Source organism: Chlorocebus sabaeus, chromosome 2 (genome assembly GCF_047675955.1).
Source record: "Chlorocebus sabaeus isolate Y175 chromosome 2, mChlSab1.0.hap1, whole genome shotgun sequence".
Lineage (NCBI taxonomy): Eukaryota > Metazoa > Chordata > Mammalia > Primates > Cercopithecidae > Chlorocebus > Chlorocebus sabaeus.
The window spans coordinates 71,960,331-71,986,050 of record NC_132905.1 but is presented as its reverse complement, the minus strand read 5'-3'; the positions used below and the strand labels follow the sequence as shown (position 1 = coordinate 71,986,050).

Here is a 25,720-nt window from a genome sequence, read left to right as displayed (position 1 = left end):
TAGTGCAAATAAAATACATTCTTCCCACAACAGAGCAACATTGAATAGCATTGTAAACTAATTTTTTTTTCATGTCAAGGAAAGAGGAAAGCAAGATAAAACATGTGACAGCAGCATCTTGCATTAGATCAGGCACAGTAAAACTAAGAAACATCAGTTGCTACTAGCAAAGAAGCAAAAGTCCATGGAGTTTGAATTTTTGTTTTGGATCTTCAGAGTGATTATTCACCGGAACAAAGAAGCTACTGGTTGCACAGTCCAGAGCAAGATGGATGACACGTGTTGAACACATGGGTCAGAGGTTGGCAACCACTGAACAGAGGCCTCAGAGGTCTGAGGCTGCTGGACACAACGTGAAGAGTTTGAGGACCATAGGCTAAGCAACTCGAGGGTCGGCATCCAGAAGTGAGGAGGTTTTGGGGCTGGCAACTGTTGGAGAAGCAGGATTGGGGGCGACAGCCACTGGGCACACAGCCTCCTATGGGCTGGTAACTATTGAGCAGCAGCCTCAGTGGACGATAGCCGCTGGACACGTAGCTCTGTGGTCTACAGGATAGTGGAAGGCAGGAGCTGGAGATGAAAGAAGAAGCAGGAAGAAAACTGCTTCCTTGGCAGGGCCTGGGCACGTAGTAGGCAGTGGAAGAACCGCAAGAGGTTTCGAGGTTGCCGGTCTCACAGTGGGCCGGCTGGCAGCTGGTTGGTTCACCACAGGTCTCTTGGCAGTTGTCTGTGAGCCAGGTAGGGTCTTGACAGCTAGTGGGTAAGCAGAGGACATCTCCACAGCTGACGTTGGTAGGGCAGAGGGCGATGGAGGTGAGAGGAATATGGCAGGAGGTTCTGAGAGATCCTGAGCTGCAGTTTCCAGAGCAGTAGTTGGGGCAAGACATAGTGAGGTTGTGAGAGCAGGCTGCGGTTGAGGGAAAGAAGCGAGTTTCTCAAGTTTGTTCTGCCCTTCCTTGACGTGACCCTTTATATATCCCTAGAAGGTGGTGCTTCTGCATACAGACTCTTCCTCTTGTTGTATGAGGATGCATCAGAATTCTTTATTATATAGAGCCAAGGAAGTGATGCTTCCACCTTCCATAAAACTGGATGCTCCTTGCAATGCCATCCATTGATTAAGTCTCTCTATAAACCAATGCGACTGCATTTTAATAGGATCTATCCTTCTTAAACTATCCAAACAAAACAGACACGTTTTAAAGTCTATGTACTTATTCCAATGACAACCACCATTGCACAAACATTCTTAACATTCCTCTCTTAGAATTCTCTTTGAAAATTGTAGCCAAGAAACAGGAAACATTTTATTTAAAAAGTGCTCAATTCAATGGACCATCAAGAAAATTAAAAATAAAACAAACATTTGTTAGAATCTTTTGACAAACCTGACAAAAACAAGAAATGGGGAAAGGATTCCCTATTTAATAAATGGTGCTGGGAAAACTGGCTAGCCATAAGTAGAAAGCTGAAACTGAATCCCTTCCTTACACCTTATACAAAAATTAATTCAGGATGGATTAGAGACTTAAATGTTAGACCTAAAACCATAAAAACCCTAGAAGAAAACGTAGGCAATACCATTCAGGACATAGGCATGGGCAAGGACTTCATGTCTAAAACACCAAAAGTAATGGCAACAAAAGCCAAAATTAACAAATGGGATCTCATTAAACTAAAGAGCTTCTGCACAGCAAAAGAAACTACCATCATAGTGAACAGGCAACCTACAGAATGGGAGAGAATTTTTGCAATCTACTCATCTGACAAAGGGCTAATATCCAGAACCTACAAAGAACTCAAACAAATTTACAAGAAAAAAACAAACAACCCCATCAAAAAGTTAGCAAAGGATATGAACAGACACTTCTCAGAAGAAGACATTTATGTAGCCAACAGACACATGAAAAAATGCTCATCATCACTCGCCATCAGAGAAATGCAAATCAAAACCACAATGAGATACCATCTCACACCAGTTAGAACGGTGATCATTAAAAAGTCAGGAAACAACAGGTGCTGGAGAGGATGTGGAGAAATAGGAACACTTTTACACTGTTGGTGGGACTGTAAACTGGTTCAACCATTGTGGAAGACAGTGTGGCGATTCCTCAAGGATCTAGAACTAGAAACACCAGTTGACCCAGCCATCCCATTACTGGGTATATACCCAAAGGATTATAAATCGTGCTGCTGTAAAGACACATGCACACGTATGTTTATTGCGGCACTATTCACAATAGCAAAGACTTGGAACCAACCCAAATGTCCATCAATGACAGACTGGATTAAGAAAATGTGGCACATATACACCATGGAATACTATGCAGCCATAAAAAAGGATGAGTTCATGTCCTTTGTAGGGACATGGATGCAGCTGGAAACCATCATTCTCAGCAAACTATCGCAAGAACAGAAAACCAAACACCGTGTGTTCTTGCTCATAGGTGGGAATTGAACAATGAGATCACTTGGACACAGGAAGGGGAACATCACACACTGGGGCCTGTTGTAGGGTGAGGGCAGGGGAGAGGGATAACATTAGGAGATATACCTAATGTAAATGACGAGTTAATGGGTGCAGCACACCAACATGGCACATGTACACATATGTAACAAACCTGCACGTTGTGCACATGTACCCTAGAACTTAAAGTATAAAAAAAAAAAGACTTGCTAAATGTAAATAGGCTGACAACTTCGCGTGTTGGTGAGGGTGTAGAACAACTGGAATTCTCATACTCTGATAGTAGAAGTCAATGTTAGCATAACCGCAAGGCATAACTTTGTAATGGCATAAAATAGAGCTGAATAAGCACATCCTACATAACTTAATTGCACCCTTACACATATTGCCGAACAGAAATATCTCCAGATGTTTATTAAAATATAGCACAAGAATACAAGAATATTCTGTACACTAATTCTAATAGATCCAAACTGGAAACAACCCAAATGCTCATCAACAAAAGAATGTATAAATATATTTTGGTGTTTTAACCTTGAATATTACACACACACAAAAATTAAAAGACTACTGGTAGATATAACAATATGGAAAAATCTTATAAACATAATATTTAGTAAAAGAAGACAGAAACCAATGGGTAAATACTTTATAATTTCATTTTACAGTCCAAGAACATGCAAAAATTAGTTATGTGTGTTATATGTTAACTAAAATCTCATTTTATAACAGTTCAACAAGATTAACAATAGACGTATGAGTGAGATAAAATTCAGGCTCAGCCAATGTGTGATTAGGGTGAGGGGCACAGAAAGGGCTGGGGAAAGGCTTCAAAAAATAAGGAATACAGATGTCACAAATTCAAAATATCCAGGAGAGCAAGCGAATAAGGGAAATGATGAACCAGAATGAAATTAACAACAGCAGCATGATCATGATAGTAAGTGGAACTGACATTCTGCTTCACTGTCAGGAAGTCTCTAGGGCAAGATGGAACTGAGAATCACAAGTGTGTGTCTTGTCTAAAGGGAACAGCTGCGAGGAGCACCTGCCACTCACTTTTTTACACAGCAATACAGCTTCTAGCTTTTCTAGCTATTCCAGTTCCTCAAAAAGGTAAATATTCATGCCTTTACAACTTTATTTTAATTTGTGAAGTACACACCCACACACATTTTAGGTTGAGTGAGAGAAAAAAAATGTATCTTTAATTGTTACATGTCCCATAGCATATAACTTCTGGTAAATTCTGTGTTAGTTCAGGACTGTTTTGTTCATCTCAGTATCTTTTGTGCCTGGCATAGAGTATGCAAGCAGTACATTTGTTTCTGAATAAATCAAAAGATTAATTAATGAACTCGGACTGTGTTTTTAAAAGCAAGTATGAGTTTTCAAAACAGAGCTGAGAACATACTGCTCTCAAGGATGACATATGCAAAAGGCTGGATGATTGTAAAAAGCATGTGTTTGGGGACCTATGTGTAAGTCAGGATTGCAGAAGCTTAGTTTTATTATTTGCAATATTGAGCAAAAGATGATGAAACCAGAGAGGTGCGGGAGAGAAAGAGGGTGGGGGAAACTAGGTGTCATGTTAAGGGGTTTGAATATTTATCTTATGGGAATAGACTATAGGAAGCCAACAAAGGCATAAGCAGAAACTTGGTTAGTTTTGCAATTAGAAAGAACATTCTGGTGGAAGTGCATTCAGTGGGATAAAGAGATAAGAGACATCATTCCTAATTTTTCCTTTTCAAAACAACTTTCCCCAAGGACTTTTAGGGTCTCTCAAGTACATAGGGTCAGAAGTCTAAAAAGCAGCTTAAGGAATAAATCATCACACAATCCCTCTACTGTCAAAAAGAATATATGGTTGAGTATCACTTGTCCAATTCAGTCATCTTGAAAGCAACTGACGTTGGTCATTTCTGTGTTAAAACTAAATCATGAAACACAAACCACTGAACCACATTCTTAATTCGGACTTAATCGCATTTATTATAGTGCAAATAAAATACATTCTTCCCACAACAGGGCAACATTGAATAGCATTGTAAACTAAATTTTTGGATGTCAAGGAAAGATGAAAGCAAGATAAAACATGTGACAGCAGCATCTTGCATTAGATCAGGCACAGTAAACCTAAAAAACATCAGTTGCTACTAGCAAAGAAGCAAAAGTCCATGGAGTTTGAATTTTTGTTTTGGATCTTCAGAGTGATTATTCACCGGAACAAAGAAGCTACTGGTTGCACAGTCCAGAGCAAGATGGACGACACGTGTTGAACACATGGGTCAGAGGTTGGCAACCACTGAACAGAGGCCTCAGAGGTCTGAGGCTGCTGGACACAACGTGAAGAGTTTGAGGACCATAGGCTAAGCAACTCGAGGGTCGGCATCCAGAAGTGAGGAGGTTTTGGGGCTGGCAACTGTTGGAGAAGCAGGATTGGGGGCGACAGCCACTGGGCACACAGCCTCCTATGGGCTGGTAACTATTGAGCAGCAGCCTCAGTGGACGATAGCCGCTGGACACGTAGCTCTGTGGTCTACAGGATAGTGGAAGGCAGGAGCTGGAGATGAAAGAAGAAGCAGGAAGAAAACTGCTTCCTTGGCAGGGCCTGGGCACGTAGTAGGCAGTGGAAGAACCGCAAGAGGTTTCGAGGTTGCCGGTCTCACAGTGGGCCGGCTGGCAGCTGGTTGGTTCACCACAGGTCTCTTGGCAGTTGTCTGTGAGCCAGGTAGGGTCTTGACAGCTAGTGGGTAAGCAGAGGACATCTCCACAGCTGACGTTGGTAGGGCAGAGGGCGATGGAGGTGAGAGGAATATGGCAGGAGGTTCTGAGAGATCCTGAGCTGCAGTTTCCAGAGCAGTAGTTGGGGCAAGACATAGTGAGGTTGTGAGAGCAGGCTGCGGTTGAGGGAAAGAAGCGAGTTTCTCAAGTTTGTTCTGCCCTTCCTTGACGTGACCCTTTATATATCCCTAGAAGGTGGTGCTTCTGCATACAGACTCTTCCTCTTGTTGTATGAGGATGCATCAGAATTCTTTATTATATAGAGCCAAGGAAGTGATGCTTCCACCTTCCATAAAACTGGATGCTCCTTGCAATGCCATCCATTGATTAAGTCTCTCTATAAACCAATGCGACTGCATTTTAATAGGATCTATCCTTCTTAAACTATCCAAACAAAACAGACACGTTTTAAAGTCTATGTACTTATTCCAATGACAACCACCATTGCACAAACATTCTTAACATTCCTCTCTTAGAATTCTCTTTGAAAATTGTAGCCAAGAAACAGGAAACATTTTATTTAAAAAGTGCTCAATTCAATGGACCATCAAGAAAATTAAAAATAAAACAAACATTTGTTAGAATCTTTTGACAAACCTGACAAAAACAAGAAATGGGGAAAGGATTCCCTATTTAATAAATGGTGCTGGGAAAACTGGCTAGCCATAAGTAGAAAGCTGAAACTGAATCCCTTCCTTACACCTTATACAAAAATTAATTCAGGATGGATTAGAGACTTAAATGTTAGACCTAAAACCATAAAAACCCTAGAAGAAAACGTAGGCAATACCATTCAGGACATAGGCATGGGCAAGGACTTCATGTCTAAAACACCAAAAGTAATGGCAACAAAAGCCAAAATTAACAAATGGGATCTCATTAAACTAAAGAGCTTCTGCACAGCAAAAGAAACTACCATCATAGTGAACAGGCAACCTACAGAATGGGAGAGAATTTTTGCAATCTACTCATCTGACAAAGGGCTAATATCCAGAACCTACAAAGAACTCAAACAAATTTACAAGAAAAAAACAAACAACCCCATCAAAAAGTTAGCAAAGGATATGAACAGACACTTCTCAGAAGAAGACATTTATGTAGCCAACAGACACATGAAAAAATGCTCATCATCACTCGCCATCAGAGAAATGCAAATCAAAACCACAATGAGATACCATCTCACACCAGTTAGAACGGTGATCATTAAAAAGTCAGGAAACAACAGGTGCTGGAGAGGATGTGGAGAAATAGGAACACTTTTACACTGTTGGTGGGACTGTAAACTGGTTCAACCATTGTGGAAGACAGTGTGGCGATTCCTCAAGGATCTAGAACTAGAAACACCAGTTGACCCAGCCATCCCATTACTGGGTATATACCCAAAGGATTATAAATCGTGCTGCTGTAAAGACACATGCACACGTATGTTTATTGCGGCACTATTCACAATAGCAAAGACTTGGAACCAACCCAAATGTCCATCAATGACAGACTGGATTAAGAAAATGTGGCACATATACACCATGGAATACTATGCAGCCATAAAAAAGGATGAGTTCATGTCCTTTGTAGGGACATGGATGCAGCTGGAAACCATCATTCTCAGCAAACTATCGCAAGAACAGAAAACCAAACACCGTGTGTTCTTGCTCATAGGTGGGAATTGAACAATGAGATCACTTGGACACAGGAAGGGGAACATCACACACTGGGGCCTGTTGTAGGGTGAGGGCAGGGGAGAGGGATAACATTAGGAGATATACCTAATGTAAATGACGAGTTAATGGGTGCAGCACACCAACATGGCACATGTACACATATGTAACAAACCTGCACGTTGTGCACATGTACCCTAGAACTTAAAGTATAAAAAAAAAAAGACTTGCTAAATGTAAATAGGCTGACAACTTCGCGTGTTGGTGAGGGTGTAGAACAACTGGAATTCTCATACTCTGATAGTAGAAGTCAATGTTAGCATAACCGCAAGGCATAACTTTGTAATGGCATAAAATAGAGCTGAATAAGCACATCCTACATAACTTAATTGCACCCTTACACATATTGCCGAACAGAAATATCTCCAGATGTTTATTAAAATATAGCACAAGAATACAAGAATATTCTGTACACTAATTCTAATAGATCCAAACTGGAAACAACCCAAATGCTCATCAACAAAAGAATGTATAAATATATTTTGGTGTTTTAACCTTGAATATTACACACACACAAAAATTAAAAGACTACTGGTAGATATAACAATATGGAAAAATCTTATAAACATAATATTTAGTAAAAGAAGACAGAAACCAATGGGTAAATACTTTATAATTTCATTTTACAGTCCAAGAACATGCAAAAATTAGTTATGTGTGTTATATGTTAACTAAAATCTCATTTTATAACAGTTCAACAAGATTAACAATAGACGTATGAGTGAGATAAAATTCAGGCTCAGCCAATGTGTGATTAGGGTGAGGGGCACAGAAAGGGCTGGGGAAAGGCTTCAAAAAATAAGGAATACAGATGTCACAAATTCAAAATATCCAGGAGAGCAAGCGAATAAGGGAAATGATGAACCAGAATGAAATTAACAACAGCAGCATGATCATGATAGTAAGTGGAACTGACATTCTGCTTCACTGTCAGGAAGTCTCTAGGGCAAGATGGAACTGAGAATCACAAGTGTGTGTCTTGTCTAAAGGGAACAGCTGCGAGGAGCACCTGCCACTCACTTTTTTACACAGCAATACAGCTTCTAGCTTTTCTAGCTATTCCAGTTCCTCAAAAAGGTAAATATTCATGCCTTTACAACTTTATTTTAATTTGTGAAGTACACACCCACACACATTTTAGGTTGAGTGAGAGAAAAAAAATGTATCTTTAATTGTTACATGTCCCATAGCATATAACTTCTGGTAAATTCTGTGTTAGTTCAGGACTGTTTTGTTCATCTCAGTATCTTTTGTGCCTGGCATAGAGTATGCAAGCAGTACATTTGTTTCTGAATAAATCAAAAGATTAATTAATGAACTCGGACTGTGTTTTTAAAAGCAAGTATGAGTTTTCAAAACAGAGCTGAGAACATACTGCTCTCAAGGATGACATATGCAAAAGGCTGGATGATTGTAAAAAGCATGTGTTTGGGGACCTATGTGTAAGTCAGGATTGCAGAAGCTTAGTTTTATTATTTGCAATATTGAGCAAAAGATGATGAAACCAGAGAGGTGCGGGAGAGAAAGAGGGTGGGGGAAACTAGGTGTCATGTTAAGGGGTTTGAATATTTATCTTATGGGAATAGACTATAGGAAGCCAACAAAGGCATAAGCAGAAACTTGGTTAGTTTTGCAATTAGAAAGAACATTCTGGTGGAAGTGCATTCAGTGGGATAAAGAGATAAGAGACATCATTCCTAATTTTTCCTTTTCAAAACAACTTTCCCCAAGGACTTTTAGGGTCTCTCAAGTACATAGGGTCAGAAGTCTAAAAAGCAGCTTAAGGAATAAATCATCACACAATCCCTCTACTGTCAAAAAGAATATATGGTTGAGTATCACTTGTCCAATTCAGTCATCTTGAAAGCAACTGACGTTGGTCATTTCTGTGTTAAAACTAAATCATGAAACACAAACCACTGAACCACATTCTTAATTCGGACTTAATCGCATTTATTATAGTGCAAATAAAATACATTCTTCCCACAACAGGGCAACATTGAATAGCATTGTAAACTAAATTTTTGGATGTCAAGGAAAGATGAAAGCAAGATAAAACATGTGACAGCAGCATCTTGCATTAGATCAGGCACAGTAAACCTAAAAAACATCAGTTGCTACTAGCAAAGAAGCAAAAGTCCATGGAGTTTGAATTTTTGTTTTGGATCTTCAGAGTGATTATTCACCGGAACAAAGAAGCTACTGGTTGCACAGTCCAGAGCAAGATGGACGACACGTGTTGAACACATGGGTCAGAGGTTGGCAACCACTGAACAGAGGCCTCAGAGGTCTGAGGCTGCTGGACACAACGTGAAGAGTTTGAGGACCATAGGCTAAGCAACTCGAGGGTCGGCATCCAGAAGTGAGGAGGTTTTGGGGCTGGCAACTGTTGGAGAAGCAGGATTGGGGGCGACAGCCACTGGGCACACAGCCTCCTATGGGCTGGTAACTATTGAGCAGCAGCCTCAGTGGACGATAGCCGCTGGACACGTAGCTCTGTGGTCTACAGGATAGTGGAAGGCAGGAGCTGGAGATGAAAGAAGAAGCAGGAAGAAAACTGCTTCCTTGGCAGGGCCTGGGCACGTAGTAGGCAGTGGAAGAACCGCAAGAGGTTTCGAGGTTGCCGGTCTCACAGTGGGCCGGCTGGCAGCTGGTTGGTTCACCACAGGTCTCTTGGCAGTTGTCTGTGAGCCAGGTAGGGTCTTGACAGCTAGTGGGTAAGCAGAGGACATCTCCACAGCTGACGTTGGTAGGGCAGAGGGCGATGGAGGTGAGAGGAATATGGCAGGAGGTTCTGAGAGATCCTGAGCTGCAGTTTCCAGAGCAGTAGTTGGGGCAAGACATAGTGAGGTTGTGAGAGCAGGCTGTGGTTGAGGGAAAGAAGTGAGTTTCTCAAGTTTGTTCTGACCTTCCTTGACGTGACCCTTTATATATCCCTAGAAGGTGGTGCTTCTGCATACAGACTCTTCCTCTTGTTGTATGAGGATGCATCAGAATTCTTTATTATATAGAGCCAAGGAAGTGATGCTTCCACCTTCCATAAAACTGGATGCTCCTTGCAATGCCATCCATTGATTAAGTCTCTCTATAAACCAATGCGACTGCATTTTAATAGGATCTATCCTTCTTAAATTATCCACACAAAACAGACACGTTTTAAAGTCTATGTACTTATTCCAATGATAACCACCATTGCACAAACATTCTTAACATTCCTCTCTTAGAATTCTCTTTGAAAGTTGTAGCACCTTCTTTGAAACAGTGACGAGTTAAATCTTTTTGAAGAAAAATGCTATTCTTCTTGGAAATTGCCAAAAGTAAGTAACTTGGAAGCAAGTGTATGAGAAAATGAAAATCCTTGCAAACTATATGACAGAAATATGGACAATTTCAGTATATTTTGCTTGATTAGAATTTATTTTTCAAAGTTATGATTTGCATTATTTCAGAATTGTGTTCGGACTTGACTTTCTACCAAAATATCTTTATTCAAAAATATATGCTCATTTTACTTATTTCAATAAATAAATAAACCGAGTCAAGCTGAAACCTTGGCTTATGTTTTAGGTATTCTTGAATATAGATAATGAAGTTGGGTTCAGTTAAAATTATATATCCTACTGTGAACAAAAGCAAATAAATAGACCCCTTAAAGAAAGTCAGGCAACTTGATATTTTTCATGATTATTTCAAGCTTATGTATTGCATCGTTTCTCATATTCCAACTGAAAAAATATTGTTCTTGGTTAAAAAAAATACATTGAATTTGACATGAATTTATTTTGCTTTCTACATTGGTCTTGATGTCAATTTCCAAAAAGGAGCTTCTAAACTGCTTTACATAGGGAATAGCATCAGGATAAAGTATTATTTTCCTAGGTTTGAGTACTTTAAAGGCCATTTGAAAACACATATTTCTGGTAAAAGTTGTTTTAAAAAATGTATGATTGTAGTTAGTTTCAACTATCCCTCTGTATTTTTCTCATACTGACATACCCAGTGCCTCCAGTAGCTATTTTAATGGGATTTTAAATTATCTGCTGGCTCTAAATTCCAATTCCTTTTGGCTAAATAGTCAATTTAAATCATAACACTTTCTTGTATTTTGGTGTTTGAGGGACATGCTCATGCTTATCAAGTCTCCCTCTGTCCTGAAGGGGTAAAAATCTCTGAAATAGAAGTCTGGATTCTCAATGAAGCAACACCAGACTATTTTACTACCAGGGGGAGAAATACAAAAATAAAATGGTATCATCCCTGAGGTCCTCTACTAACATGTTGAATTTATCTCAGTATTTTAGGTCAGATGATTTGTACCTGATGTACCTCCATCCCCAGGCTCTTACTACCTAACACTCTTTGTATAACCAAATACTTTGTATACTTTGGACATCACTCGATACTCTGTGTATACAGCTGCTGGAGTCTTCTTGTGAAATCCTGGATGCATCAGCTGAATGGCGTTGGTAATAGGTACAGCCATATTTGGCTGAATGCTTATGAAACTGTATGTTGATACTCCTTGTGTCTGCTCTTCTCTAATATAAAGAGCCCAATACCTGTATCATTAGTACATCAATACGCTTGTGTGTATGTGTGGATAGGTGTGTATGGTACATGTTCTGTGTATACTTGGATGATTTTCCATGAAGAGAAGGGGTGTGGAATAAGAGGAACCTGGCATTCATGGAATGCCTACTCTGAAAAACCTTTTGCTGTGGGTGCCCACATGTGCCATTCACTTTGTCCTCACAATTCTATACAGTAGATCCTACTATTTCAAGTACTCGTATGAGAAAACTTGAGCTTTAGAAAGTTACAGTAATAGATACTAAGAAAAACATTTGAACAAAGGCTCCTTGACTCCCTAAACAGTTTTTCTCTCTATCCAATATGGCATTACATAGAGATGCATTGATACTATCATTTAATAACCAACAACCCTGTGAATCTGGATAATTTGCATAATTGCTCTGTCCCCCAGTCATTATCAGTATAATTTTATGAACCAATGGAAATATTAATAGTATCTACTTTTCAGTGACATTTTAGAAATATATTGAGATGTCATTAAAAGTTAAAATAAACTGTAAAACATTATACAAGAGTAATCTATTTTATTGCTTTGGCATTCTTAACCCATTCCGGAGGGTATGACCTTGGGTTTAATTTCTTTAGAGCACCACCATGAGTTTCTCGTGTGTGTATGTGTGTGGGGGCTGGGTGGGCAGGGGGGGGGTGGTAAAATTGCAAAAATATCAACAGGTCTTCAGAAAGTAAAGTGCCCTGAATATAAGTTGTCCTTCATGTAATATAGTTTGAACTACTATTACTTCATAGTGGCTTTGTCACTAAAAGAGAAGTGCTTATTTCGGCATAATACCAGGTACCTCATTAGCAGGATCCTATAAACTACATGTTTCAGGCTTCTCTTCTGATTTAAGAGCCCAGGGATAATTGGAGGAACTGGGAATCCTGTGTGATTTCCCAGATTTTCTCACTGTGTTGCTTTTATTTTTTTTTAATAAATCATGGATCATTGTCTCTCCTACTCTAGAAGGAGAATTTTGTTTCTCTGTCTTGGAGACAAAAAATCCCCAGAACATTTCAACAATAAAGTTGTGCCAATAAACAAGGTAATTTTAACTCATCCATTCAGCAAATATTTATTGAGCATCTAGTATGTTCAAAACATAGGATAGATGCTGGCAATGGAACCAACATTAAATTGGCTTCTGCGCTCAGACATATACTATCCAGTAAGCGTGGTAAGACAGGTGCATAACCCACGTCAGTGTTTACTAAGCTCTGTAAGTAATGTACAGAGAAGAGCAAACATAGTTCATTCACCTTACCAAAAAATTAACATTTGATATTAATTTTGAAAGATGGAAGGGGCTTTGGAGAAGAGGAAAACACTTTAGGCTATGGAAGAAGATGTAAAGGTAGAGAAAATGACAACATAGAGCTTCCCAGTGAAGGATTCTAAGAAGCAAACTCATATTCACATGCTGAAATTACTGAGGGAAGTAGTTAAGATATTGTTCTAAAGGTGTGGCGATCCAGTAATGTGTTTCAAGAAGAGAGTGCTGAGGTTAATTTGCAGCATAGATTGGAAAGTGGGAAAACCTGTTATAATACTTTTCTCCCTTTATCTTCTAAAATTATATATTTCTTTCCGTTTTTTTTCTGTTATCATGGCAATAATTTAAGTCAGGCTTTTTTGTTCTCTTTCGGTGAATTTCTTACTGCCACCTTTCACTTCTATCCCTATGGTCTTCTATTTTGCCTAAATAATGCATTGGAAATAATATTCATGAAATTAATTTCATCATATGATTCTCTTTCTCAAAAAAGTGGATGACTTCACTTTGTCGATAGAGAATTGTTCTGATACTTGTCTGGTCCTTCTCTACTTCCCAGTAAAGATTCTTTCCTACTTTTTTGGGTTGCCTGTTAATATTTCCAATTATACCATATCCATCTTGTCCCCACACTATCTCCCTGCTTATCCACCCTCCCTCTCATTTGGAATAATTTAAAAATTTTATCTACCCTTCAGACTTCATCAAATTGGCTCCTTTGTAAATATTTTACAGATCATTCCTGCCAACTTGAATCTCTCCAGCATTTAAATTTGTATAATTATCACTACCTAATTCTTTCTCACAAACATATTTTTCCTGTCTCTCTCTCTCTCTCTCTCTCTCTCTCTCTCTCTCTCTCTCTCTCTCTCTCTCTCACACACACACACACACACAAATTACTTTGCAAGCAAAACAGTCTATATGTGTCTTTTCCCAACTATATTATAGAACTCTTATCATCTGCTATTTACTGCTTGTTTAGCATATACCAGACACTGTTCTGCTGGTTTTACATGAATTAGATGATTGAATCCTCAAAACATTCCTATTCGAGTACGGATTTGTGATTATTATTCTCAATACCTGTGAGAAAACTTAGTCTATCCTTAATAAATGTGACACCAATCACAAAATACAACTTTGATTTTATCAAATAAAAATTTACCTTTACTTAGTCAATAACCTCTTTTGTATACTTTTCTCACCATCTATCCATTCTCATTAGAGAAGGTCAACTTCTAAGGAATATTAAAGAACATGAGAATAGAAGGAGGTTCAAGAGGACTGCACACCCTTTGTTCTTATCTTTCCATTTCTAGTATTTCTGGTTAATATTCACCTTAGCTTGGCTTAGAGAAGCCAACCAATTACCTAGAGTCAGTTCATTGTAGTTTACAACATGGTAAAGTGACTGATTGTAGCACCCCCTGTTGGATGCCATGTGTAAAATTATTGAATTATAATCAATTCAAATAATGAATTCCCTGATCAGCAATGTAGATTTCCGGGTAAATGATCAGGCTGTCAGGCAGTAACTTACTTTCAATTGAATGATTAATTACTGCATTATAACATCCTTTAGTGTGGAAACTATATATACATGATTTGAACAATATCTGCACCCCTCATTGCCCTTTCATTCACACACAAAATCTTCCACAGGTGGTGCTAAGAACTGCTTTGTATTAATTAGGACATCCTTTCATACATGTATTCAAGACACTGAAGTTGGAAGTATTTCTTCCACTTTTCATAGTTAAGCCTTTGAATTATATTCCTTTCATCTTTACAAGGTCCTTTAAATTTTTCTCCCTTTGCCTATTTACTTATTTTGTAAATGTGAAATACTTTTATTTTTAATTTCCCCCCAGATTTTTTTCACATACAATTGGGAAATAAAATTGATACATATTTAAGGTTTACAAGGTGATGTTTTGATATACATCTACATTGTGAAATAATTACCACAATCAGGCAAATTAACATTGCCATAACTTCATGTAGTCTCTTTCTTCCTCCCTTTCTTTCTCTTTCACTTTCTTTTCTTTTCCTTTCCTTTCTTTCCTTTCCTTTTCTTTTTTCTTTCCTTCCTTCCTTCCTTCTCTTTCTCTTTCCCTCCCTTCCTCCTTTCTCTTTCTTTCTCCTTCCTTCCTTCCTTCCTTCCTTCCTTCCTTCCTTCCTTCCTTCCTTCCTTCCTTCCCTCCCTCCCTCCCTCCCTCCCTCCCTCCCTCCCTTCTTAAAACATTAAGCTCTAATCTCATATTTTTACTACAGATGGGGTTTTGCCATGTTTGCCAGGTTGTTTTTGAACTCCTGACCTCAGGTGATCCACCCAGCCACGCCTGTAATCCCAGCTACTCAGGAGGCTGAGGCCGGGAGGCAGAGTTTGCAGTGAGCCGAGATTGTGCCATTGCACTCCAGCCCGAGCAACAGAACGAAACTCCATCTCAAAAAAAAAAAAAAAGTTCTCTCTTAGAGAATTTTAAATTTTGCTGAGAGTATATTACAGAATACATTAGCTATACTAACATACAGTATATCCATGCTGTGTATTTTAGATCTTCAAAATTATTTAATTGGCAAAACTGAAACTTTGTACACTTTGACCAACATATCCCCATATTCCCCACCCCCCAGCTCCTGGCAATCACATTTCTAGTCTCTGCTTTTATAGGATTGACTTTTTTTTTTTTTTTTTTTAAAGATTCGACATATAAGTGAAATCATACAATATTTGTCTTTCTGTGTCTGGTTTATTTTACTTAGCATAATGTCTTCTGGGTTCATCCATGTTGTCTCAAATGGCAAAATTTCTTTCTTTTGTAAGGCTGATAATATCCACAATTTCATTATTCATTCATTCGTTGGTGCACACACGCCTTGTTTCTATATCTTGGTTATTGTGAATAATGCCGCAATGTACATGGAGTACAATTATCTCTTCAAATTACTGGTTTCATTTACTTTGGATATATCCCCAAAGGTGGGATTGATGGATCATATGGTAGTTCTATTTTTAATTTTTAAGGAGGCCTTATTATGTTTTTCAGTATATGAATTCACAATCCCTCCAACAGTGTGTAAGGGTTCCTTTTTCTCAACAGCTCCACCAAGTTGTTTGTGTGTGTGTCTGAGTGTTTTTTAATGATAGTCATTCCAACAAGTGTTGAGATGAGACCCCATTGTGATTTTGATTTTCGTTTCTCTGATCATTACTAATGTTGAGGACCCTTTCAAATATCTCTCGATCATTTCTATGTCTTCTTTGCAAAGATACCTATTCAGGTTATTTGCCCACTTTTAAACTGGGCTTTTTGTTATTGAGTTGTAAGAGTTTCTATATATTTTGGATATTAACCACTTATCAAATGACTGAATGGTTTGCAAATATTTTTTCCTGTTTTCTAAGTTGTTTCTCTCTTTTATTGTTGCCTTTGCTGTGTGAAGCTTTTTAGTTTTATGAAATACAACTTGTCTATTTTTGCTTTCATTGCTCATGCTTTTGGTGTCATGACAAAAAACTCATTTCTAAGACCAATGTCAAGAATATTTTCTCTCTGTGTTTTTTGAATAGTTTTATAGCTACTGGCCTTGTGTTTAAGTGTTTAATACATTTTTAGTTGATTTTTGTATATGTTGTGAGATACTGGTCCAGTTTCATTCTTCTGCAGGTGGGTGTGCAGTTTTCCGAAAATCACTCATTGAAGAGACGACTCTCTCCCCATGGTTTGTTCTTGGAAACCTTGTCAAGCATTAACTGACTGTGAATGTGTGGATTTATTTTGGGGCTTTTAATTCTGTTACATTAGCCCATGTGTCTGTTTTCATCTCAGTGCCATAATTTGATATTTGTAGCATTGTGATATATTTTGAAATCAGTAAATGTGATCCCTCTAGCTTTTCTTTTCTTGCTTAATATTGTTTTGCCTATTTGGGTCTTTTGTATTTCCTTATGAATTTTATAATTTTTTTTCTATTTCTGTGAAAAATGCCATTGGAATTTTGATAGGGATTGTGTTGTACCTGTAGACTGCTTTGGGTATTAGGATTTTAACAGTATTCATTCTTTAAATCCATGAACATAGAATTTTTTTCCATTTGTTTATGTCTTCTTCAATTTCTTTCATTAGTATTTTACAGTTTTCAGTATATAGATCTCTCATTTCTTTGATTAAATTTATTTCTAAGCATTTTATTCTTTTTGATGTTTTTTTAAATGAGATTTTAAAAATTTCTTTCTTTCTTTTATTTTTGTTTTTTGAGATGGAGTCGCCCAGGCTGGAGTGCGGTGCTGCGATCTTGACTCACTGCAAGCCCCACCTCCAAGGTTCACGCCATTCTCCTGCTTCAGCCTCCTGAGTAGCTGGGACTACAGGCGCCCGTCACCACGCCCGGCTAATTTTTTTGTATTTTTAGTAGAGACAGGGTTTCACCGTGTTAGCCAGGATGGTCTCGATCTTCTGACCTCCTGATCCGCCCACCTCGGCCTCCCAAAGTGCTGGGATTATAGGCGTGAGCCATTTTTCTCTCTTTCTTTTTTTTTTTTTTTTTTTTTTTGAGACGAAGTCTCACTCTGTCACCCAGGCTGGAGTGCAGTGGCACGATCTCCGTGCACTGCAACCTCTGCCTCCTGAGTTCAAATAATTCTCCTGCCTCAGCCTCCCAAGTAGCCAGGATTACAAGCAAGTGCCACCATGCCCGGCTAATTTTTGTTTTATTTATTTATTTATTTTTTTGGTAGAGGTGGGGTTTCACCATGTCAGTCAGGCTGGTCTTGAACCCCTGACCTCAGGTGATCCACCCACCTTGGCCTCCCAAAGGCCTAGGATTACACGCCTGGGATTACAGGCGTGAGCCACGGCACCTGGCCTAAAACTTCTTTTTAGATAGTTTATCTATAAGGTATAGACATGCTACTGATTTTTGTATGCTTATTTTGTATCTTGCAACTTTGCTGAACTCATTTACTAGTTCTAATAGTTTTTTGGTGGGGTCTCTAGGGTTTTTAATGTATAGCATCATGTCATATGCAAACAGAGACAATTTTACTTCGTTATGATGTGGGTGCTTTTCTTTTTCTCTCTCTCTCTCTCTTTTTTTTTTTTTTTTTTTCCTAATTGCTCTGGCTAGGACTTCTAGTACTATATTGAATAGAAGTAGAAAGAGTGGGCATCCTTGTCTTGTTCCTGATGTAGGAGGAAAAGCTTTTAGGTTTTCACCACTGTGTGTTTTACCTGTGAGTCTGTCATATATGGACTTCGTTATGTTGAAGTATATTCCTTCTATGCCTAATTCGTTGAAGTCTTTATCATGAAAGTTTGTTGAATTCTGTCAGATGCTTTTTCTACATCTATAGTGATGATAACTTCTATCCTTCTTTCTGCTAACTTGGTGTATCATATTCATTGATATGCATGTGTTCAATCATCCTAGCCTCCCAGGAGTAAGATTCACTAAATCATGTTGTATCATCCTTTGAATGTGCCATTGAATCCTGCTTGTTAGTATTTTGTTGAGGACTTTTGCATCATGTTCATCAGGTATATTGGCTTTCAGTTTATGTTTTTGTTTCTGTTTTATCTTTTAGTATCCTTGACCAACACTGGTATCAGGATAATGCTCGTTTTGTAAAATCAATGTGGAAACGTCTAAAAAACAACAAGCTTTACCTCTACAAATCTTTTCGAATTTCATAAAAAATTCTCTATTTGACTTTTTTTCTGCTCTACTTTTATTATTAATTTTTTCTTCTACTGACTTTGGGCTTAGTTTGTTATTCTTTTTCTAACTTCTTGAGAAGTTAGGTTGTTTCAAATCTTTCTTTTTTCAGGTAGGTATTTTTTGCTGTAAACTTCTTAAAATGGTTTTCAGTGCATTCCAACGTTTTTGAATGTTGTGCTTCCGTTTTCATTGTCTCAGTATTTTTTAATTTCTCTTTTGATTTCTTCTTTGATTTATTGGTTGTTCAGTAGCGTGTTAATTTTCACATATTTGTGAATTTTTCAATTTTCCTCTTGTTACAGATTTCTAGTTTGGTGGTTTAATATCATTATGGTTGGATGTTTAATATGATTTTAATTTCCTTAAGACATTTTTGGGGGCTAACCTATAGTCTATCCTGGATAATATTTAGTGTGTGCTAGAAAAGAATGTGCATTCTTCTCCTGTTGGATGAAGTGTTTTGTATAAATCTGTTTGGTAAGTCTGCTGTTTCCTTTTTGATCTTCTGTCTGGGTGATGTATCCATTGTTGAAACTGGGGTATCAAAGTCTCCTATGATTATCATACTATTGTTCATTTCTCCCCTCAGTTCTGTTTAATATTTGTTTTTATATTTAGGTATTCCAGTGTTGGGTGCATATATATTTGTGCTTGTTATATACTCTTTATGAATGGACTCCTTTTTCATGATATAATGACCTTCTTTGTCCTATGATAGTTTTTGGTGTAAAGCCTATTTTGTACAATATAAAATCTAGCCACCCCTGCTCTCATTTGGTTACCATTTTCATGGAATAACTTTCACTTTCAGCCTATGTGAGTTCTAAACTCTCAAGTGAGTCTCTTGTAGACAGCATTTTAGTTGGATCTTTTAAAAAAATATATTCAGCCACCCTGTATCTTTTAAGTGGATATTTAAATCCATTTACATTTTAAGTAATTGTTGATTACTTTACTGCTGCCAAGAACTTATTACTGCCATTTTAATTATTTTCTGTCTCTTTTGTGATTCATTGTTCTTTTCTTGCTCTCCCACTGTCTTTTTGATTTGATGGTTTTTTTCTGTAGTGGTATGCTTTGATTCTTTTAATTTTAATGTATTTACTACAGGTTATTCTTGGTGATCACCATAAGGCTTACATAAAACATTATTTTAAGCTGATAATAATTTCACTTTGATCACATACAGAAGCTCTACACTTCTTCCCCCCACATACATATTTTATGTTATTGAAGTCATAATTATACCTTTTTATATTATGTATCTATTAATATATTATTTTAGCTGTATTAGGGTTCTTCAGAGGGTCAAAACTAATAGAATATATATATATATATATATATATATATATATATATATATATATATATAAAAGAGGACATTTATTATGAAAATTGACTCACATGATTATGAAGGCCAAGAAGCTCCATACATGCCATCTGCAAGATGGAGAACCAGAAAAGTCAGTGGTGTAATTTAATATGAGTCCAAGGGCCTGAGAACCATGGAGGGTTGGAGAAGGGAGTGTTGGTGTAAATCCTGGAGTCCAAAGGACCAAATATGAGGAGCTCCAGTATCCAAGAGCAGGAGAAGATGGCTCTCCAAGCTCCAGAAGAGAGAGGAAATTTACCTTTCCTGTACCATTTTCTTCCCTCCTGGGCCCCATTGGATTGGATGAGGTCTGACTAGATTGGTAAGGGTGGATCTTCTTTACTTAGTCTACTGATTCAAATGCTAATCTCTTTCAGAAACACCTTCACAAACACATCTAGAAATACCACTATCTTGGTAAATCCTTAACCAGCCAAATTGACACATATGATTAACTATCACAGTAGTTATAGTTGTTTTTAATACTTTTGTCTTTTAACTTTTATACTAAAGTTAAAAGTGATTTATATACCACCATTACCGTATTAAAGTATTCTGAATTTTAGTAGATACTTACCTTTAACAGTGAGTTTTATACTTTCTCAAGTTTTCATGTTTCTTATTAGTGCCTTTTCATTTCAAGTTGAAGACCTCCCTTTAGCATACCTTATAAGGCACATCTAGTGTTGATGAACTTCCTGGGCTTTTGTATATCTCAGAAAATCTTTATCTCTTTCTCATTTCTGAGATCCAGCTTCACTGGGGATATTATTCTTAGTTGGCAAGTCTTTGTTTGTTTGTTTGTTTGTTTCAGCACTTTGAAGACATCATTCCACTCTACTGGCCTGAAAGGTTTTTGCTGAGAAATTTCCTGATAGTCTCATGAAATTTCCCTAGTTTGTGACAAGTCATTTTTCTCTTGCTGCTTTCAAAATTATCTCTTTGTCTTTGACTTTTGCCTATTTTATTATAATGTGTCATGCTACATACCTGTTGACATTCAACCTATTTGTGGTTCTTTGGGCATCATCCAGCTGGATGTTCATTTTCCTCCCCAGACTCAGGAAATGTTCTGTCATCATTTCTTTAAGTAAGTTTCCTGTCCCTTTCTCATCCTCTAGTTCTTCTGAGGATCCCATAATGCATATATTGATTTACTCAATAGTGTTTCATAAGTCATGTAGCCTTTCTTTACTCTTCTTCATTTTTTTTCTTTTTGTTTCTCTCACTGGATAATTTCAAATGATCTGTTTATTTTTAATTCTGCGTAATTGTGTCTGCTGATGGAGTTCTCTTTTGAATTTTTCAGTCATTGTCTTCTACAGCTCCAGGATATCTGTTTTAATTATTTTTTATCGTTTCCTTTTTCTTCCCAAAATTCTAACTTTGTTTATGGATTGTTTTCATAATTTTACTTAGTTATCCTAATTCCTTTGTAAGCCATTGAGCTACTTTAAGACAATTATTTGAATAATTCTTTGAACTCTTTGTCAGATAATTCATAGATCTCCATTTTAAATGACTGTTAATCACAGTAGAGCAGTGCTGAAGCCCGATCCTGGGACTGCTTTATGGATGACAGCTGGGTCCAAGGTTTGAATTGCTTATATATTTTATCAACTTTATCGAGATATAAGTGATGTAGAATAAACTGAACATATTTAAAGAGTACAATTTAGTAAGTTTTGATATATGTATAATGAAAATAAGGATAGTTATTATATTAATTGTCCCCCAAATCTTTGTATGCCTTTGTTGTTCCTCCATTTTACCCCTCTCCATCTCACTTCACTTATCCCCAGGCAACCACTGATCTTTCTGTCATTTTGGATTAAGTTACATTTTCTTGCATTTTATACAAATGGAATGAAATAATGTGGTTTGTAATTTTTTGCTTCTATTTTTCACTCAGCATACTTAATTTGAGATTCATTCAAGTTGCAACACCGACTAACAGTTTATTTGTTGTATTGCTGTGCAGTGCCTATTGTATAGATATAACAAAATTTGTTATATCTATCACATTGATGGACATTTGGGTAGCGTGAAGTTTTGGGGAATTACAAATACAAGTGTTATGAACATTTGGGTACAAGTTTTGATGGAACACTTGCATTCATTTCTCTTAGGTAAATACCCAGGAATGAAATAAATTAATCACACAGTACATCAGTGTTTGACTTTTTAAGTAGCTACTAAACTTTTTTACAGGTAACTGCACCATTTTACATTCCCAGAAGCAGTGTAAGAGTTCAAGTTTCTTCCAACATTTTGTGTACTCAGGCTTTTAAAATTTTAGTCATTCTATGAAGTTATAATGGTATTTTGCAGTGGTGTAATTTACTAGTGACTGATGCTGCTGAGCAGAGTCACTGATTATTTCTGATTTTGACATCTTATTTAGCAAAGAACCTGTTCAAGGTTTTATTCATATGTTTATTTGGTTTTTGCTTTCTTAATATTGGGTGTGGAGAGTTGTTTAAATATTTTAAATACAACTCTTTTGTTAGATATTGATAGGGTTTGGCTGTGTCCCCACCCAAATCTCATCTTGAATTTCCACGTGTTGTGGGAGGGACCCAGTAGAAGGTAATTGAATCATGGGGGCAGGTCTTTCCTGTGCTGTTCTTGTAATAGGGAATAAGTCTCATGAGATATGATGGTTTTAAAAAAGGGGAGTTTCCCTGCACAGGTTCTCTTCTCTTGTCTGCTGCCATGTGAGACATGCCTTTCATCTTCCACTATGATTGTGAGGCTTCCCTAGCCAGGTGGAACTGTGAGTCCATTAAACCTCCTTCTTTCATAAATTGTCCAGTCTCAGGTACGTCTTTATCAGCACCATGAAAACAGACTAATACAGAAAATTGGTACAGTAGAGTGGAGCATGCCTGAAAAGATACCTGAAGATGTGGAAGCAACTTTGGAACTGGGTAACAGGCAGAGTCTGGAACAATTTGGAGGCCTCAGAGGAAGACAGGAAAATGTGAGAAAGTGTGGAACTCCTTAGAGACTTGTTGAATGGCTTTGACCAGAATGTTGATAAAGATATGGACAATAAAATCCAGTCTGAGGTGGTCTCATAGGGAGATGAGAAACTTGTTGGGAACTGGAACAAAGGTGACTTTTGTTACGTTTTAGCAAAGAGACTGGTGGCATTTTGCCCCAGCCCTAGAGACTTGTGGAACTTTGAACTTCAGAAAGATGATTTAGGGTATCTGATGGAAGAAATTTCTAAGCAGTAAAGCATTCAGGAGATGACTTGAATTCTGTTAAAGGCATTCAGTTTTATAAGTGAAGCAGAGCTTAAAAGTTTGGAAAATTTTCAGCCTGACAATGTGATAGAAAAGAAAATCCCATTTTCTGAGAAGAAATTCAAGCCAGCCGCAGAAATTTTCATAAGTAACAAGGAGCCAAATGTTAATCCCCAAGATAATGGGGAAAATGTCTCCAGGGTATGTCAGAGGCCTTTACAGCAGTCTCTCCCGTCACAGGCCCAGAGGCCCAGGAGGAAAAGTGGTTTTGTGAGCTCAGCCCAGGGTCCGTGTTCTGTGTGCAGCCTAGGGACTTGGTGCCCTGCATCCCAGCTGCTCCAGCCGTGGCTGAAAGAGGCCAATGTGGAGCTCAAGCTGTGGCTTCAGAGGGTACAAATCCCAAGCCTTGGCAGCCTCCATGTGATGTTCAGCTTGCTAGTGCATGGAAGTCAAGAATTAGGGTTTGGGAACCTCTGCCTAGATTTCAAAAGATGTATGAAAATGCCTGGATGCCCAGGCAGAAGTTTGCTGCACAGGCAGGGCCCCATGGGGCACTGCTAGGGCAGTGCAGAAGGGAAATGTGGGGTCACAGCCCCCCAAACAGAGACCCTACTGGGGCACTCTCAGAATGGTAGATCCACAGACTGCTTGCACTGTGTGCCTAGAAAAGTCACGGACACTCAACACCAGCACATGAAGGCAGCCGGGAGGGATGCTGTACCCTGCAAAACCACAGGGGCAAAGCTGCCCAAGATTATAGGAACCTACCTCTTGCATCGGCGTGACCTGGATGTGAGACATGGAGTCAAAGGAGATCATTTTGGAGCTTTAAGATTTGACTGCCTCACTGGATTTTGGACTTGCAAGGGGCCAAATCTCATCTTTAATTCCTACATGTTGTGAGAGGTACCCGGTGGGAGGTAGCTGAATCATGGGGGCAGTTTTTTCTGGTGTGGTTCTCATGATAGTGAATAAGTTGCATGAGACCTGATGGTTTTAAAAAGGGGAGTTTCCCTGCACAAGCTCTATTCTCTTGTCTATCACTATGTGAAATGTGCCTTTCACCTTTTGCCATGATTGTGAGGCCTCCCCAGCCACGTGGAAAAGTCAAATAAGCCTCTTTCTTTTGTAAATTGCCCAGTCTCAGATATGTCTTTAACAGCAGCATGAAAACAGACTAATACAGATACAAATTTCAAATATATTTTACTGGGCTGTGATTGTCTGTTTATTAATGTTATAGTGAGCTTTGAAGTACAGTTTAATTTTGATGAAGTACATTTTATTACCTTTTCCTTTATGGATTGTGTTTTTGATTTTGTATCTAAGACACTTTTGCCTAACCTAATGTCTTAAAGGTTTTATCCTTTTTTATTCATTAAAAAAATCTAACTTTTATTTGCACCAATATTTTAATCTGTTATCTTAAAGATCACCAGTCTACACCCAATGTGTGTTTTTACCTTCAATCTTAACTCAGTGTCACATTTGATACTGCTGCCCATGCTCCCCTTTCTGAACCTTGTCCTACTTCAATTTCAACAGTGCACTAATCTTGTGGTTCTTTTATATCACCATTAATATCTCTTATGTCCTTCACGTTTTGTCTCTTTTTGCCTCCTATCCACCAGAATATAAATATTTATCAATCTCTTCCTGCATTTTTATCAGTCTGCATTTCATCTATCTTAAGTGTTCCATGAATCGTGCTACATGAATTTTTCTATATTCATAATCACATGCCTGCTCTCTTTCCTTATCTCTGTTTCTTCATTTGTAATTGTCTGCTAGACTGTCCCACTGGGAATAACTTACACTGCAAATTAAGTATTTATACACACATAGTGTTTTCTCCAAAATTGGTTCCTCCTCCCATTAGCTTGATTTCCACTTATGGTACCATATTATCTTAGTCACGAGCTTAAGGTGTAATAAAACTGTTCTTATGAATAACCCTATCTCTATCACATTCCCTAAGGTGAGATTAATAGCAAAATGTATCTCAGGTAATATCTCTCCCTTAACCACAGTTATCTTGAATATTTCTCTATTGCCCACAGAATTAAACCAAAGCTCCTTAAGCCGTCATTCAAGGCTATATATAATATGGCTTCAATATACATTTCCAAACATGCTCCCCTCAGGTCTTCTTTATATGGAATTTCAGAGGGCCGTATTTGCCATTCTCAGTAAATGTGTCACTTACATTGACATTACATTCCCTTTATTTTTGTTTTGGATGTTCTTCTACCATGTCTGTGCTTATCTATATTCTACTTATTCTTTTTTGGTTAGTTTGTTTTTTGTTTTTTTGTTTTTGTTTCTGTTTTGTTTTGTTTTGAGATGGAGTCTCACTCCATTGCCCAGGCTAGAGTGCAATGGCACAATCTCGGCTCACTGCAACCTCTGCCTCCCGGGTTCAAGTAATTCTCCTGCTTCAGCTTCCTGAGTAACTGGGATTATAGGTGCCTGTCACCACACACCCAGACAATTTTTGTGTTTTTAGTAGACACGGGGTTTCACCATGTTGACCAGACTGGT

General features: G+C 37.9%; 3 protein-coding genes across 3 annotated transcripts; all 3 read right to left on the bottom strand.

Moving 5' to 3' along the window:
* Window positions 1-242: 242 nt before the first annotated feature.
* LOC119621427 (keratin-associated protein 26-1-like) lies at window positions 243-887 on the bottom strand. Its single transcript, XM_073004888.1, has one exon. It carries the CDS (start codon window positions 885-887, stop codon window positions 243-245), a length of 645 nt encoding a protein of 214 aa, XP_072860989.1.
* A 3,818-nt stretch (window positions 888-4,705) lies between these two features.
* Window positions 4,706-5,350, bottom strand: LOC119621426 (keratin-associated protein 26-1-like). Its single transcript, XM_073004886.1, has one exon. It carries the CDS (start codon window positions 5,348-5,350, stop codon window positions 4,706-4,708), a length of 645 nt encoding a protein of 214 aa, XP_072860987.1.
* Window positions 5,351-9,168: 3,818 nt separating this feature from the next.
* KRTAP26-1 (keratin-associated protein 26-1) lies at window positions 9,169-9,995 on the bottom strand. The gene has a single exon (XM_037990593.2). It carries the CDS (start codon window positions 9,811-9,813, stop codon window positions 9,169-9,171), a length of 645 nt encoding a protein of 214 aa, XP_037846521.2. The 5' UTR covers window positions 9,814-9,995.
* Window positions 9,996-25,720: the final 15,725 nt, after the last annotated feature.